General features: G+C 47.9%; 1 protein-coding gene across 5 annotated transcripts in view; it reads left to right on the top strand.

The window, feature by feature from the left end:
* The window catches only part of PDE8A (phosphodiesterase 8A), a 151,319-nt gene that overhangs the window by 112,449 nt on the left and 22,393 nt on the right, over positions 1–16,477 (top strand). For all 5 annotated transcript variants that reach the window (XM_070478298.1, XM_070478296.1, XM_070478297.1 and 2 more), the window contains 10 exons: positions 401–479; positions 2,327–2,452; positions 5,862–5,950; positions 7,723–7,774; positions 7,875–7,917; positions 11,272–11,349; positions 14,834–14,904; positions 15,105–15,269; positions 15,846–15,894; positions 16,332–16,467. In XM_070478298.1, coding sequence (XP_070334399.1) covers positions 401–479; positions 2,327–2,452; positions 5,862–5,950; positions 7,723–7,774; positions 7,875–7,917; positions 11,272–11,349; positions 14,834–14,904; positions 15,105–15,269; positions 15,846–15,894; positions 16,332–16,467 — 888 coding nt within the window. The remainder of the gene's footprint in view (positions 1–400; positions 480–2,326; positions 2,453–5,861; positions 5,951–7,722; positions 7,775–7,874; positions 7,918–11,271; positions 11,350–14,833; positions 14,905–15,104; positions 15,270–15,845; positions 15,895–16,331; positions 16,468–16,477) is intronic.

The following is a 16,477-nucleotide window of genomic DNA, read 5'->3' as shown; positions in this document are numbered from 1 at the left end:
CCTGAGCAGTCAGGCTGGCTCCCCGCACTTTCTCTTTGAGTCCTCATGAGGACTCTGCACATGGTGAGAGGGAGAGACCCAGGGAAGTTCAGTCACGTCCCACAGCCAGGGAAGGGCTGTGCTCTGACCCTCGTGTGGGTTCCCCCTGGTCCACTTGTTCTTAGAATGGAAAGAAAAGCACCAAGTTGTGCAGAGTCATGATCCCAAGTGGCAGGATTGCAGGAGGCGTTTATTTCTTCCTTCTCCTTTTTAATCTTCCCCCCTTCTTTTTTCTCAAGTTAGCATCAGTTACCTTTGTAATCAAAGAATTCATTTAAGTAAGTTAATGTAATATCCCAAGACTATAATTCATTTTATAATATTTATATTAATCAGTCCTTTTTCTTTTCTACCCATAAAGGGCTTGTAACTCAATGTTCGCTGCATTAGAGAAAAGTCAAGAAGCAATTGAAATTACAAGTGAAGACCACATTATCCAGGTTTGTTATTTGGGAAGCTTGTCCCGCATTTCTGGTTTGTTTGCATTTTTAGGGTTGAACCCCTTTGGTAGTTTTTTTTTTTTTTCTTTCTCTTTTTGAAGTTCAAGGGACCAGTTTTTCCTTAGAGGTTTATTAGAACAAAATGTGTAAAATATAAAGTCTAAGATAAGTTCCCTCTGGGGTAAGAAAAGTTTCTAATAATTACTTAATGTGTTAGAAAGTATTCTGTAGACCTATGGCACTGGCATTTATTTTTTCTCTGCTTTTTGCTTGTTTATTTATTATGCAAGGAGGGGCTTTTATCCAGGATTTTGGAGCCGGGTGGGGAGAGACTGTTGCAATAAGGACAGGCCCTGCCCATAAGGGCTGTGTGCGCTTTCCTTTCTTAACTGTTTTTGATGGTAGTTTACTATAGAAACTATAGAAATTTACTGGACACTACTCAAAATAATCTAGTACTTAACAAATTAGTAGCAAAGTGGCTTCATATAAGTGACTTAAGATAATATAGCTTTCATTTAAAAATGGTCCACAGTAAAAGAAAATAACCTTTAAAAAAATAGATAACCAACAAGGACCTATAGTATGGCACAGGGAACTCTACTCAGTACTTTGTAATGACCTATATGGGAAAAGAATCTAAAAAAGAATGGATATATGTATATAACATATACATATGATTTCCTTTGTTGTACAGTGACTAGACTTCAATAAAATTAAAAAGTGAAAGAGGGTCACATGGCTTTCAGATAACAACAAACAGGTAACATGTGTTCTCAGATAACAGCAAAAGAGGGAGTTGTGCCAGGGGAATGTTCCTTGTGTCTGAGAATGAGCCCCACTTTGATTTTATTAATGAGCACTGCAGTTCTTCACTTTAACTGTGGCTTTCTTGGTAAAGAGCCTGATGATGTCCACATGCAGGAGTCGGTGCCTTGGGACGTGACACTGGCCGGTGGTTGAGAGCACAGGCTTGGTATCAGTCAGGCCTGCGTTCCATTATTCTTGGCCTCTACCAAGCTGAGCACCTACGGGCGGGTTATTCAATCTGTCTGAATCTGCTCTCTCATCTGTACAAATGGGAATAATATTAACGCTGACAATCACCTGCCTTTCGTAAGGATGTTCTGAGGACTGAAAGGAGTTAATGTGTGTAACTTGCTTGCTGTGGTGCCTAGCAAGGAAAACAAACCTTAAACAGCATGACTGTTGTTTATCATCATCATCATTTGTTATTTTTATTAGCGCACACACAGCTTTCCCAGGCATTTTCTTGTACTCTTACAGTCCTATTTGAAACTTAACCATAAAGCCTTATATTTGTAAACACTTCCTCTGTCACAGCCTGCTTTCCAAACTCATTTTTCATTTGCATCATGTGAGAGAGGCTAAATAAATGTTTCATCCCCATTAAACAGATGTGCAGACTGAAACCTGGGAGGAGCTAAGTGACTTTTGGAAGTAGGGGCTGGGTGGGTCAGATTCCCAGTTGGTGCTTTCTTTCAGTATCGTAATCCCAACAGCCTGTGTGCAGCAGCCCCAGGTGTCTCCATGCTCCTTTCCTCCAAGGGTGTTTAAGTGGGAGCTAGCCTGCTGCCCTCCCTGGGCCTCGGGAGAACACGGAAGAAAGCCCAGCCCAGCATCACCAGAGCAGAGGCTTCTCCAGACTCCAGGGTTTTCCTGGGGTTGTGCTCTTGTAACTTTAGAACCATCATAGTGAGGGCCAGGCTCCTGGGCTTTCTGGGGGGGAAAATATGATGGTTTAGGTTGAACACCTTTGATTGTCCTCTTTTCAATATTTCTTTTAATTCACTTGATGTTTTCTCTTTTGTCTTCCCACCCCCCAGTATGCAAATCCAGCGTTCGAAACAACAATGGGCTATCAGTCAGGCGAGTTAATAGGGAAGGAGATAGCAGAAGTGCCTATAAATGAAAAAAAGGCTGATTTGCTCGATACTATAAATTCATGCAAGGTGAGTAAGAGAGTGGCACCCTGGTCCCTTCCACAGAAGCAGAGAGGGGTGGAAGGAGGTTGAACACTCACTGAGCACTGCCAAAGCTGGGGAACCTCAGGCCTGGGGAACCATAGGTGGTGGTATCCCTGTTGTGCCCACTTTGCAGATGAGGAAACTGAGGCTAGGAAAGTACATATAACCTGACCAGCCAGGAAGAGTAACTTTGACACATAAAGTCATTGTTTTCATTTTTGTAATAAGTAAATTGATCTTTCTAATAATTAATCTCAGTGATGGATGTTGGCAGTGGTCAGGGTAAAGAATGGCCAGTGAATCCACACGTTCTCAGAACACAGCTGAGCCCATCAGTTCTCTGGGCCTTGTTCACTTGGTCAGCATTTTTTGAATGCCAGGCACTGTGCTGAATTCCAGTATAGAAAGATGAGCAAAGAAAAACTGCTCAGAGAATATGTTCCAGGACACAGAACAGACAGATAAACTATGACATGAGGAGTCGCAGTACCGTGGTGCTAAGGACAGACACAGAGGTGGGCTCCGGGTGGAGGAGGTTTCTCTCTCTGAACCCTGGCTTCTGTCAACACCTCACTGGTATTAGCTTTTAAAATACGCCAGGAAGGAAAAGGCCACTGCTTTCCATAGTCATTCCCAGGCTTTTCTGCTGGGCTCTTTTAACTTTTAGGAGTTGGGATAGTGAATATGATTTTTTAAAATATTTGAGGAGTTGGTGAGCTGCTGTCCTGCCGGCCATTGGAGGCCCTTGGAAGTGCTGTCCCTGGGGCATGTGGCCCCACGCCTGTCTGGTCACCCACGAGGGCAGGCTACCAGTGGGGGCAGAAGGGCTGTGCAGGGTTCATAGCCCCACTTGGCTTGGGCCCCCCGAGGACCCTGTGAGTGGGCGGGTGTCCTTCCCACTCAGGGGTGGCTTTGCAGTGAGAACAGGGAAGGGGCTGACCAGCTGCGGGGCCAGGTGATGCACCTTCGGGGAGTAGCCGATGTAGGCGCTGAATGCATCCTGATTTCCTTCAGCTCTTCCTTCTGTCAAGGAGGAAGATTTTCTTACCAGAGAGAGTGGCAGGTTCTCTTGAGAGAGAAACAGAGGTGGTAATGAACGAAGAGAATGTAGGAACTCAGGCCCACCGGTGTTACCTTGCTGGGCCGATGGGGGCATCCTCCAAAGGCAGCCACAGGAGCAGCCATGCAGACCCACGGCGGCCTCCCCAGTCGCGGCGGCCAGGTCCAGGGCAGCCACGGGGTCAGCCTGCAGTTCTGTCGTGAGGCTCTGTGGGCTGTCAGACAGACACGAGGGCTCTTGCACCCCTCTATCTGGCAGCAGCAGGGTCAGTGAGGCACTCCTGTCCCTCTCAGGAGAGCAAGTGGAGATGGGGTGGGATGGGGGAATCCAGCAGATTAGCTGCAGGTCCAGAGATCCCCCCAGACCCCTGTGGGCAGCGTCTCACCTCCTGAGTCTTGCCATAGGGCACCAGGTATGAAAGGCCTCAAACACCAACAGCAGGACACATGTTCTCTAACATCTGTGTTTGCTGTGAGCAGCAAATACTATCCTATTATCAACCTCTATACTTAACTGCTTTATTTCAGAATGGAGCCAGGGCATTTGTTCTGCGTGATCTTGAGTTCCTGGGGAGAGTGTAAGAGCTGCCACATGTCCGTTGTTGGTCATTCCTACTTGGCTGGCCACACTGCAGCAGGACAGACCACTTAGCTGGGCAGTTTTTTGTTTTTTTTTTTTGTTTTGTTTTTGTGGAGAAAGATACATGGCCTTTCTAATGGAATCTTCCCAGGGAGAAGAAGGGCTTGTTGAGAAGCGGCCAGCCTGGACAAACAGTAGGCTGTGGTCCATGGAGAGGGTTCAGACCTGTGCTGGGGACGGGGCTGGAGCCTTCACAGGAGGTCAGATGATGGTAGGGGCTTTGGAGTGTCAGGTTCTAGGTGTCCAACCAGCCAGATATTCTTGGGGGCACAGGAGAAATTCCAGTGATGTTCAAATGGAAAATATTGCAAACAAGGAGCCCTTCAGCTTTTTATAATTTTTTTTTCTTTTGGCTGCGCCGTGCAAATTGTACCCTGAGCAGTGGAAGTGCAGAGTCTATCCACTGGGTTGCCGGGAGTCCCAGCTTTTCACCCCTTGCACCCTCTGTAGCCCCCAGGACTCCCCACTTACCCCTCTCTCCAGCTCCCCTCTCCCCATCCTTTCCTCCCAGGTTTACAGGGTGCTCTGTCCCCTGCTGGTCCCTCAAAAGCTCTTGTGTCATTGAGCATCCTTTCTCCTCTGCATACATGGCTCCCATTCCCCAGTTTTCACCTGAAGGTCTTTTCCAAGGTTTGTCTCAACACCTGCTGTCATCTTGGAACCAACCTGTAGAGCAATGATTCTCTCTCATCCCCCACTGACAGAAAGCCTAGTCTCTCTCAGTCCTCATCTGTCTCTGCTTGTTGACTATCTTCACACCTGCTTGGACTTTGAATCCTGGACTGATTTTGGATTCTCCCTCCCCCTTCGTCCCCTCTTTATCAAATCCATCAGCAGGGCTGGATCCATGGCCCGGGCCTGACCATGTTCAGGACCTCCTCCCCACACTCCCAAGACAGCGGTAGCTGAACGCAGTTAGGCCTCCCGGCCCAAGACCCTCACTTCAGTCAGTCCCCCTGCACTGCTGGAGATGAGTCTCGCCAGGTCATCACTGATGATGTCACCCCCTCATGGAGTGCTCAGGTCCCTTAGCCTGGCCGCCAGGATTCCGTGGTCTGACCTTGGTCTAGCTTTTCCATTCAGTAAACTAAGGCCCCAAGTGGCCCTTGACCGTTTACCACATGCCAGCTCTGTGCTCACCCCCAGATAGGACAGCTGGATGGCGATGATGGAATTGTTGAGGCCACGGACCCCACCACGAAGAGCCTGTCCAGGTAGTCAGAGAAGTCCCGTTCTCTGCTGAGCTGGCCCTGGAGTAGAGGGAGGTACACGCCTCGTGTCATTCTGAGAGGAGCGCAGACAGACAGACACATGTGCGAAACCAAACAGGCCCCTTACTGGCCGTCTGTGTGTGTCAGCACTTGGCAAGGAGTTTGTGTTACCAGATTTTCTCTTCATAATAGCCTTCTAGGTAGGACTTTGTTATTTTCAGGATCTGAAACTTTGACTTCTGTTATATTTTGCTAAGAAATAGGATCTGTGTTGACTAAATACTTTTTGTTTCCATTTGACTGGAAAACTTACAGGCAACTCTGTTATCTAAACAGTCACTGGCTGAATTGTCCTCCTTAGCTGGATCTTGTTCTCCTAATTGCTCTGGTGGCCACTGGGAGTGAACAGGAGCCCGAGGTGGAGGATGTTCTCAGGTTCTTGTTTGGAACACAGTGTATAATGATGCTCACATTCCATTTACAGGAATGGCAAGGAATTTACTCTGTCAGGAAGAAAAATGGAGATAATGTACAACAAAATGTGAAGATAATACCTGTCATTGGACAGGGAGGGTAAGTAGAAAAAACAAGTACTTCAGTCAGTATACCATGTTTGGCTTATTGCAGGATATGCTTTAAATACTTAAGTAAGTTAGGAACTGCACATGGAAACTTATAAGAAGGACTGGTAACTGGGTCAGTTACCACCAAAGTGTGACCTTCCAGGGTGGCTTCCTCATGGTCACAGCCTGACCCTCCTGCTGGTGACCCAGAGCTGCAAGACCCCGACAGTCCTGCTTAAGTTGTGTGAGCACATACATAAAAGATGAAAGCATGTAAATCCGATGCCACCTCACTGAGCTTTGTGCCAAGAGCACTCACTGGTGGACTCTATATTTAAAAGATTTCTGTCTGGCTTAGCAGATAAAGAATCTGCCTGCAGTGCAGCAGACTCAGATTCAATCCCTGGGTTGGGAAGATCCCCTGGAGAAGGAAATGGCAACCCATTCCAGTATTTTTGCCTGGAAAAATCCCATGCACAGAGGAGCCTGGAGAACTACACAGTTCATGGGGTCTCAAAAGAGTCAGACATGACTGAGCACACACACACATCTGGTTTTGGTAGCCTCTGTATCATTTCTGCACAGAACTATCAAATTAGATAAAGTATTTTAAATACTGTCATTTATGGAAACTCATATGAAACAGGTGTGACCACAGATTGGAAGGCAGTGTATATCAAGAGCCTAAAAGTGTCATAGTTTGTCTCGGAATCTATGTTAAATAATACAAACAGTGGAAAATTGAGTGTGAATTGCAGAACACTCAACAATAAAATACACCACAATTAGAAATGATGATCATAGAGAATTCAATCACAGGGAACATGTTTATGATAAATACAAAAGTCAAAATGTAAAATCATACCTAGTGTATGTTCTTGGTCATGAAGACGAGGAGGAGGTGTGGTGACGGTGGTGTAACCACGCTGCCGTCTGGGAGCCCTTCCCTCCCTGGGCAAGGGCTCAGGGCCTGCTGGGCGTCCCTTCACCTCCTCCTCCCCGCAGCCCTGTGACGGCGGCACTGTGACCGTCTCCGGTTGACAGATGAGGAAGCTGAGGCTGGGAGAGGCTCAGCCCAGGGCCTGGCTACAGCGCTTGGTGGAGCCGGGCCACAGACCCCCACGTTGCCCATGAGGCTCACGTGTTGGTTACCAGGCCTGGTTGCCAGCTGGCTTCTGCCTCAGGGAGTCGGCTCTGTGGGGGCTCTCTGTTCTGATTCTGCCTTTTTATGTCCTTCCCTCATTGGGCGGGATTGGATTATCAAGGGGAAAAGCTGAAAAATGGAAAGAACAGTAAATAAGTGAGGAGAGCCAGCAACTCTCAAGAGAACCCCAGCCACCTGGTTCTAGACGCGCACATTCGGCCCCAGAGGGGCCTGTGACTGTTTCCATGAGTGTTGTGAGCAGGCTCTGCTGAAACTCGAAAACGAGCATCAGTGTAAAGGCCTGTGAACATGAAAACATGTGACAGAACTACAGGCTTTTGGTTAGCTAGCAGTGGAGTACGTTTTTGAAACCTGGGCATTTTTAATTGTATGTTGCGATGGCTCGGAAGGATTTTGTTATTTTCACTGAAGAGTCAACCTGTCTTCTCCAGAGACACCAGGGAATGCCTGCAGACTCTTGTTTGTTTATTGGCAGCCTTGACCACCAGCAATAGAACTGCTCTCTCCAAGATGTGTGTTGTGAAAGAGAGATGCTCTTTTCATAAGGGAAAAACTAGCTAGCTCTCCACCAGAATTGAGGGCCAGGAGGAATATAATGCATTGTTTTCTACTTGCAGAAAAATTAGACACTATGTGTCCATTATCAGAGTGTGCAATGGCAACAATAAGGTATGTAGGGGGAGCCCTGGGGACCCTGGGGGCCCAGCAAGATTTCCCTTACTGCATCACTAGGCACTCAGAACTAATGGCTTCTGATATTCATTTCTAGGCGGAGAAGATAGCTGAAAGTGTTCAGACTGACAGTTACACAGGTACGGTGCCCTGCATTCATGCTTAGGGTTCATTGAGCTTTTTTTTTTTCATTGAGCTTTTGAAAAACTGAAAACAGGCCCTACCTCCGATGAGCTCACCTGGTGCATAGGTGGCACCATGTTTTCCTAGCTCTGTAGCAGCATCTCTTTCCCCGACTCCCGGGTCCTGAGCACAGGTGGGCATTCTGACAGGTGTCCTGGGCACGTCTCACCTCCAGTGCGTGCACGTCCGTGAAGCTGTGTTGAGCGGAGTGTGGTCTGTCAGCCTGATACTTGAAGAGGCAGTGGTGTTGGTGTTGGACCACATCTTCAGCGGGGACACCCCATCAGACCTGCCTCACCTCAGGGCTGTCTCGGGAGGACTTAAGTGGGGGAGACACCTTACAGACCAGGCTCCCTTTTTACAGACAGGAGATGAAAAGCCCCATGATTTGCTCCGGGACATCCAGCTAGGAAGTGGTCAGCTGGCACTCAAGCCCAGATGGCCAGCTCCAGGAGTCTGAGGCATGTGCTGGGACAGTTCCCCTGGGCACTGGGAGTGATTAGGCTTTAACCTGAAAAGAGGAGGGACATATGGACAGCAGGGGCACACAGCAAGTGATCAAGAATGACCGTTACTGGGGAGGAAGGCAGGGGAGCGAGGCAAGCTCCAGACAGGGAGAGGTGGACTGGAGTGAGGAGACGGATGCAGAGGAAAAGCGATCCAGATGTAAGAACAGTGACTAAAGAGGGAGAGTGCAGTGTGTTCTACAAAGAGCGGGACAACGTTCCAACTGGTACAAAAGATCAGTGTGGGAAGGAGGTGGGATTGTGGAGGGTCTTTCGGTGTTGGAGGGAAATGAGGGTCTCCATCTGGAGGCAGCAGCCTCAGTCGTCTTCACATCCCTGGTGCCTGCCTTAGAGCCTGACCTGCCCCAGGCGCTCAGCGAATGCTTGCTGAGTGGCAGAAAGGGAGACGAAGGAGGGAACTGCAGGAGGTCACAGCGCACCTTCTCAGCCCGCAGCCCGCTGTTTGGACACCAGTCTCCTTGACGCTGCAGTCTGAGTGGTTAGAGTAGGTGTGGCTGGATGGGGTAATGAGCATTTGGGCGGGACACCGTGTCCCCGGTTGGAGGCGGAGGAGCAGAGTCAAGGCTGTTCCCTGAGACAGGAGAGCTGTGTCCCTGCAGCTCACTTGTGGGCAAGACTGCAAGAGATCAACGGATGGCTGCAACCAGCACACTGCTCCTGTCCTTGACTGCCAGGGAGTTCCTCTTTACCTCTGAGGTGCTGAGGGTGTTGAGCAGGCGAGCCATGGACTCAGAGTGGTTTATTAGTGGTGCTCTGGTTTGTGTGTGTGCACATGTCTGGAGAAGCAGATGCGTGTCTGTTGAGCATCTGCAGTGTGCTGGCAGTGCTAGTCACCCAGGAAGGGGTGGGAAAGGTCATTTCTGCCTTCATGTCATTCACAATTAGTGAGGGAGCTGCACAGGAAAGCCCGTGGTTCCTGGTGGGGTGGGGGTCGGGGTGGGGCTGGGGCATTAGGGGAAGGCTCCCCAGAGGGGAGGATACCTGAACCACATCTGACCTGCATCTCCAAGAGGGCGGAGTGTTAACCAGGCGGAGAAGGCAGCCAAGGAGGGGCGCCTTCCTAAGTGGGGGTGAGCAGTTAGTGCCATGGCGGAGAGGTCTGGGAGGTGACCTAGCACATCATAGGTAACTCGTGGTCGCTGGAGAGACGACGTTCAGACACAAGGGACCCTGGGTCCACACTGGGGAATTTACATCTGACCCTAAAAACAGTGAAGCACCATTAAAATGTTTTCATCAGAAGAGTGAGTACTGTCTGGAGAGAATGTGTCGTAGGGAGCAAGACTGGGGCTGGTAGGACCGGTGAGGCAGGCTGTCCCTATAACCCGGAGGGCAATTGACAGGTGTCTGAGCCTGGACAGGGAAGAAGTGGGGAGAGACGTTTAGGAGGTGGAATCTAGACATTTATCACACCTGAACACTTGAGGGAGAGCAGCAGGGAGCCGTCAAGGATGACTTGTCTCCAGCTAAGTGGAAAGGTAGATGCTGCCCAGTGACTGGGATGAGGAGTGGCCTGAGAGAAGACGACGAGCTCGTTTGAAGTGCTGAGGGGTGTCCCCATGGAAGTGACGAGTGACCCGGGAGGATGGAAGTCTGGGGCTCGGGAGGAAGGCCCGGGATACGACAGCACGGGACTGAGTAAAGGCTGTGGGGAAGAATGAGGAGACTCTGCTGTCTGAGAAGAGAAGGGGGTGCAGAGGATGAACCTATGGGAACGCTGGGGTGCTGAGGAACAGGAGACATGGTGATGGAGACCAGTATGGAACAGCAGGAGACGCAGGGAAAGCCAGAGTGGATGTGTGCAGAGCAGTTTTCAGAAAGCGAGCTCAGTCTAGCACTGACTAGTGTCTAGTACACAAGTCAGAAGAGTCAGGTAACGACGGACTTGAGTCCTTCAGAGGTAGTAACAGTAAGGTCATCGGCGACCTTAACAAGGTCATTGCCAGTGCCCCCATAGAAGAGAACATACCAGAGAGCAAGTGGAGAGGGTTCTGGATGGTGGAGAGGAGTACTAAGGGCCTGCTTTTGGATCCTGTATGCGAGCAAGAGTCCAGGGGAGGAAGCCAGGAGAAAGCAGAGACAATTGGAACTGCCAGTGGGAAAAGGGAGAGCCAAGCTCATCTCACAGGGCTCCCAGTGTCCTCATCTGTGAAATGAGAACAGGCTGGAGAGGCTTGGCACCCCGGGTGACACCCAGGAGGGCTCAGGAAGGAAGGTTAACTTGGCCTTGTCATTGATCCGTGTGGGCTCCGGGGGAGAGAGGAGTCAGACAGCTCCTGTTTGGGCTGGAGGGTCAATGGTGCCATCCACAGAAATGGGTCTCAGAGAAGTAGATCCCAGACCACCACTCCCTGTCCTGTCTCCAGAAGAGAGGCATAGTCTCCCCTGGGACATTTTAGGGCTTGTATTGTGGAAAAAACACAGAAAAGATTTTTTCACTTTGGGCAAGGGTGGATGGGGATCAGAATTTTCCCACCACTTGTTCAACTACGTAGAAGTAGGTGAAATTCTGAGTTCATTTTTGTGGCCTGAGACTCTGTAATTACACAATCTAGAAATTGAAAAGCCCTCGTTTATGGTGAGTGGAAAATTTTTTGAGAAAGTTTGTCTCCCTTAAGCCCAGTTGTTTAGAGACTTCATCTTGGTGTACTGTGTTGATTTTTGCAGCATCCTAAGTGGTATTCTAAATCTTAAATTTTGTCTTTTAAAGCTTTCATATTGGTTATTATAGTAATATGTTGTTAAAATCTCTTCACGGAGGTAATTTATAATTTATTTCCACAGATAATCAGTCAGGCAAACATAAAGACAGGAGAAAAAGCTCCCTAGATGTCAAAACTGTTGCCTCTCGAACAAATGAAGGTAGGTGACAAAGACAAGAGGAAAAAAATGTGCTTCTTTGAGTGGTGGGCACATGGAAACATGAGGGCTCCCTTCCTTATCTTGTCTGGGTCACTGCCCCCACCCTCAAGCTCAGCAGACGGGAGGGGCCCCTGTAGAAGTCTTCGTGCATTTCTCCCTTGCCCCTGACTTCTTTGCCAGTAGGTTCATCTGACCCTTCTGATGGAGTCAGGGAATAAAGAATAGATTCCCCGCCTCTGCTGTAGGGGCAGGGGGCAGAGGTGGTGCAGGGAAGTGTGTAGACTCAGGCCTCAGCTTGACCTTGGTTCAGGTCCCAGCTTCATCTACTCTCTGTGCAGCCTTGGAAGTGGCCTTGAGAGCTTCCCTTTCCGTATCATCAGATGGGGATAATTCTGTCCACAGAGGACAGTGTAAGGATTAACTGAGGGGGTGCAGTGCCTGGCAGGGGTTGTGGCAGCTGCTGGCACCATCTTCACCATGGTCCTCGCTGCACAGCCCTTGAGCAGAGCAGAGGCCACTCGGACGCCGCAGACTGTCCTCGCTGCCACACTCTGACTCCTCTTCATCCTTTGTGTTACTTTGTCCATTTCTCTATTTTGAAGAGTTAAACATTTTTCTTTTAATGTTTTTGAGTTTTAACCTCTGTTCTTTTTGATTGACTTGCAATTTACATGTAATTCATATTAAGTATTGAGTTCAATATGTTTTGACAGTTCTGTACCGTTGACCTGTATAGACTGTTTACCACCCACCCCAAACTAGATACGGAAAATACACACATGCAGGCCTGCACTCGCATACAGATCTCACCACACAGAAGCATCCACTGATTTCTTGCACATGAGTTAATTTGGCCTCTTCTCGTGCCTCATAGAAATGGAATCGTACAGTATACACGCAGTATGGCCCCTTTCCCTCATCTTAGCGTTCTGGAGGTTCATCCACGTTGCTGGGGGTATTAGCAGTTCGTTCTTTTCTATTGCTTGGTAGCACTTCATTGTTTGTATACGTCACAATTTGTTATCCATTCTCTTAGGAATGGTCTTTTTGTGTTCATCTTTCCGTGTGAGGGCTCTTACAGGTAAGGCTGCTGTGAATGCTTGTATGCAAGTCTTTCTTTGTGGAAATGTGTGTCCATCCCCTAGGACTGGAACTGTGGGGCCTCTGGGCACCTGTGCACAGTTCTCCGACATGGGTTGTACCTCATGCTATCACTCATCTTTGAGTGTTCCAGTTGCTCCTCATTCTCTCATACTGGGTTACACTAGGTTCTAAACTATAGTTACTCTACCAGATGTGGTTTTAATTTTAATTTTCCATACGACACCCCTTTCATATGCTTACTGGACATTTGGATATCTTCTTCTGTGAAGTGACATTCATAAATTTTGCCCATTTTTATCATTGGGTTATCTCTTGCTTGTTGGTTGTAGGAATTCTTTTCATATTCTAGATGTGGATATAAGTATTCCAGACATACTTTTCTTAGTTTGTGGATTGCATTTTCACTCTTAAGTCTTTTAATGAACAGAGGTTCTTAATGAATCTTAAAGTTCATTTCATCAGTGTTTTCTATTATACCTAGTGCTTTTTTTGTGTCCTGTTTAAGAACTCTTTCTCTATCCCAAGGTCATGAAGACTATTCTCCCACACTTTCTTCTATAAGCCTTATTGTTTTATCTTTCACTTTGGCTCTATGATTCATTCCAAATCAGTTTTTATATTGAGTGAGGGTAAGGATCAAGGATGAATTTTCTCCCTACAGGGAAACCCAACTGTCCCATCACCATATTGAAAAACCATCTTTTCCTATAGTATCATTCTTGTAAACCAGTTGACTATAAATATATGGTCTATTTCTGGACTCATGTATTCTGTTTCATTGTTCCATTAGTCCTTGCTTGCACCAATACCATGATCAGTTACTACAGTTATATGGTAAGTCTTGATATCTGGTAAAATTCTTCAAGGTTATCCTGACTATTCTATGTTCTTTGCATTTCCATATAGCATTTAGAATCAGCTACTTAGTTCACACACACACACACACACACACACACACACACACACACACACACACAACCTCCTGGGATTTTATTTGGGAGTGTCTTAAATCTATAGATCAAGAGAAACTTGAAATCTTGATAATACTGAATCTTTCAAAACATGAGCATGCTCTTTGTGTTTATTTAGGTTGTCTTTTCTTCCTTAGCAGTGTTTCGCATTTTCAGTGTATAAGTCCTGTACTTAAATTTCCATTAGATTTATTCCTAAATACTGATTTTTTCCATACTTTCATGATGGTTTTTTTATTTTAGTTTCCAGTTGTTTGTTGCTAATATATAGAAATATAGTTGACTTTTGTGTGTTAACATTCCACTCAGTAACGTTGATAAAACTTACTGATTGTAATCAGAGTAGCATTTGTAGAGTCTTTCAGATTTTCTGCACACATAGTCACAACAATCTTTATTCTTTTTCACCTTATTGTATTGACTGTATTGTTTGGTTTGTGTATGTCACCTTCACTATATTTTTTTAGTGAGAACAAGTCCTATTATGACATAGGGATAGAATAGTGGTTTCTACTTTTGGTTTAATGCTTGTTGGGTAAAATGGAAAGATAGCATCCATGTGTCGGTCACCAGCATTAGATTTAGGGAGTTTGTGTTGGTCTCTGCAATTTAAAGCATGTGAGAGCCCCTGAGTAGGTTAGTCCTGGTTGTTTCTGCTCAGGCCCTTGTTCGGTAAAATAAGGCTGACATCTCAGCGGGTAGAGCAGTGTGTGGTCGTCTCTGGCCTTTGGTAAACAGCATGTGGCTGGACAGTGGGGCTTTCAGGGAGAGACAGAACACAACTGAGTGTCTCTTCCTGCCCGTTCACCGCCCAGGCTTCTCCCCACCCCAGAGGAACTGGGTCTTGACAGGAGCAACAAAAAATTAACAAACAGTAGAGCGTAAGACCTGCCACCTACCTCAGCTAATCTAGACAGTTTAGGTAACAATCTCAAGCAGAACAGTGGAAAGCACCAAAGGATGCCTTGAAAAACTGAACCAGAAATACTCGCGGATTTCAGTTAATTGAGTTGTATTTATTGTTCCCGCCACATATGAAACAAAGGGCCTATGTGGCATTGTCTTTCAGAACGCTTCTCTCCTGGGTAGCAGCAAGCTGAGTTATAAAACGTCATTGTTACAGACACAGAGAGGCTAATGTGTGGCCTCGACTTGCTAGATGGCTTCCTCTGTCCTCTCGCTGGCCTGTGACCTCAGAGGTTCAGTCTAGGGGGTCACATGCCTCCCAGTGCCTTGAACCAAAGGAGGCAGAGTTGGTCTGCCAGAATCCCGGGCTTGGTAGGATGGGGAGGGAGCTAAGCCTCCGGGTAGCTCTGGTCCTGCCCCTTCACTCGGGCCTGGAGGAGGGTGGGAGACAGTGACTGAGGCCACCCTCTCCCTGATCCCTGCACCACCTGGTCTCTCCACAGTTTCCAGCCAGAGACGACACTCTTCCATGGCCCGGATTCATTCCATGACGATCGAGGCACCTATCACCAAGGTGACACGGCGACCCACAACAGTGATGAGGCTCCCCTAGTTGTGTGGAGCTGCTGCCTCTGCGGAGAGAGGAGGGCGACAGGAGCACTCTGACTGTCTTAAGTTAACAATGAGCCCCACTGCCAGCCCGACTCTTTGGATTGCTCTCTCCTTGCCTTTAAGGTGATGAGAGTCAGGACTTTTCTTTCCGTATTATTGTAGGTCATCAATATCATCAATGCTGCCCAGGAAAGCAGTCCCATGCCTGTGACAGAAGCCTTAGACCGTGTGCTGGAAATTCTAAGAACCACTGAATTATATTCACCCCAGTTCGGTGCTAAGGACGATGATCCTCACGCCAACGACCTCGTCGGGGGCCTGGTGTCTGTGAGTGTGCTGACAGGCTGCCGCCTCGGTCCCGCTGCTCTCGCCTGTTTTCTGAGGCTGCTTGTTGACATCCTGCCCCACACAGCGCTCTTTGTGTGCGGGGTCAGCCAAGGCCTAGATCATCCATTGCCCAGGCTCAGCTGCCCTCTGGCTGAGCCGTCACCCACCTGCGGCCTGTCCGGGGGTGGGGTGGGGGGTACGGCGGGACCTCCGCTTGGAACAGAGGGAGGGGCGTGTTCAGGACAGCCAGCTTTGCTGCGTTGGGTCTCCATTTTTACTTAAGGGCTCTACAAGTAGTTGATTTAAATAAAATTTGAAGATTTTGAAAACTGGGGCAGAAAAAAATATGAAGTGTTTCATACCACATTACAGAACAGAACGACTGGCTCCCTCCAGAGCGTCCTGTACAGACTAGGTGACATCATGGGAGGAGGCTGGGGGATCAGGTGTTAGCCGGAGGCTCTGGCCTGTGGGCTCCAGGTGCCGCCTCCAGCCGTCTAGAATAGAGGCCTCCAGCTCTGTGGGAAACAGACCATTCCATTACCATCTGTCACCTTCTGTCTTGGTTTTTATCAGGATGGTTTGCGAAGATTATCTGGAAATGAATATGTTCTTTCAACAAAAAGTAAGTTTTTCCTTTTTAGTTTTTTGGATTGCTATTAGTATTTTAGCTAATACTACTGGGGCTTCCCTGGTGGCTCAGACAGTGAACAATCTGCTTGCAATGCAGGAGACCTGGGTTCCATCCCTGGGTCAGGAAGATCCGCTGGAGAAGGGAAAGGTACCCACTCCAGTGTTCTTGCCTAGAGAATCCATGGACAGAGGAGCCTGGCGGGCTACAGTCCATGGGGTTGCAGTCGGACACGACTGAGCAACTAATACTTTGATTAGTATTATAGCCACACTTAAGTGATGAAGAGAAATTTTCAGATAAAAATTTTGGGTTTTTTTTATCGGTAGTAAGTTTTTGGTTTATCATAAACCCTGAGAAACAAAGCATCCGCCCTCTGAGGGACCACAAACGCCGTCACGCCTGTTGGTTCCGTTCTGTTCACCCTGCAGACCTCCAGCAGGCTCCCAGCAGCAGCATCGTCCCCGTCTCCCTTCACGATGTCCCATCACAGATAACTCGGGCCATGGAGAAGGAGGAATACTGGGACTTCAATATTTTTGAACTGGAGGCTGCCACTCATAAAAGGTGAGCCCAC

The sequence above is a fragment of the Odocoileus virginianus genome, chromosome 16 (genome assembly GCF_023699985.2).
Source record: "Odocoileus virginianus isolate 20LAN1187 ecotype Illinois chromosome 16, Ovbor_1.2, whole genome shotgun sequence".
NCBI lineage: Eukaryota > Metazoa > Chordata > Mammalia > Artiodactyla > Cervidae > Odocoileus > Odocoileus virginianus.
The sequence above is the reverse complement of the archived record's forward strand: the minus strand, read 5'-3'. Positions and strand labels throughout refer to the sequence as shown.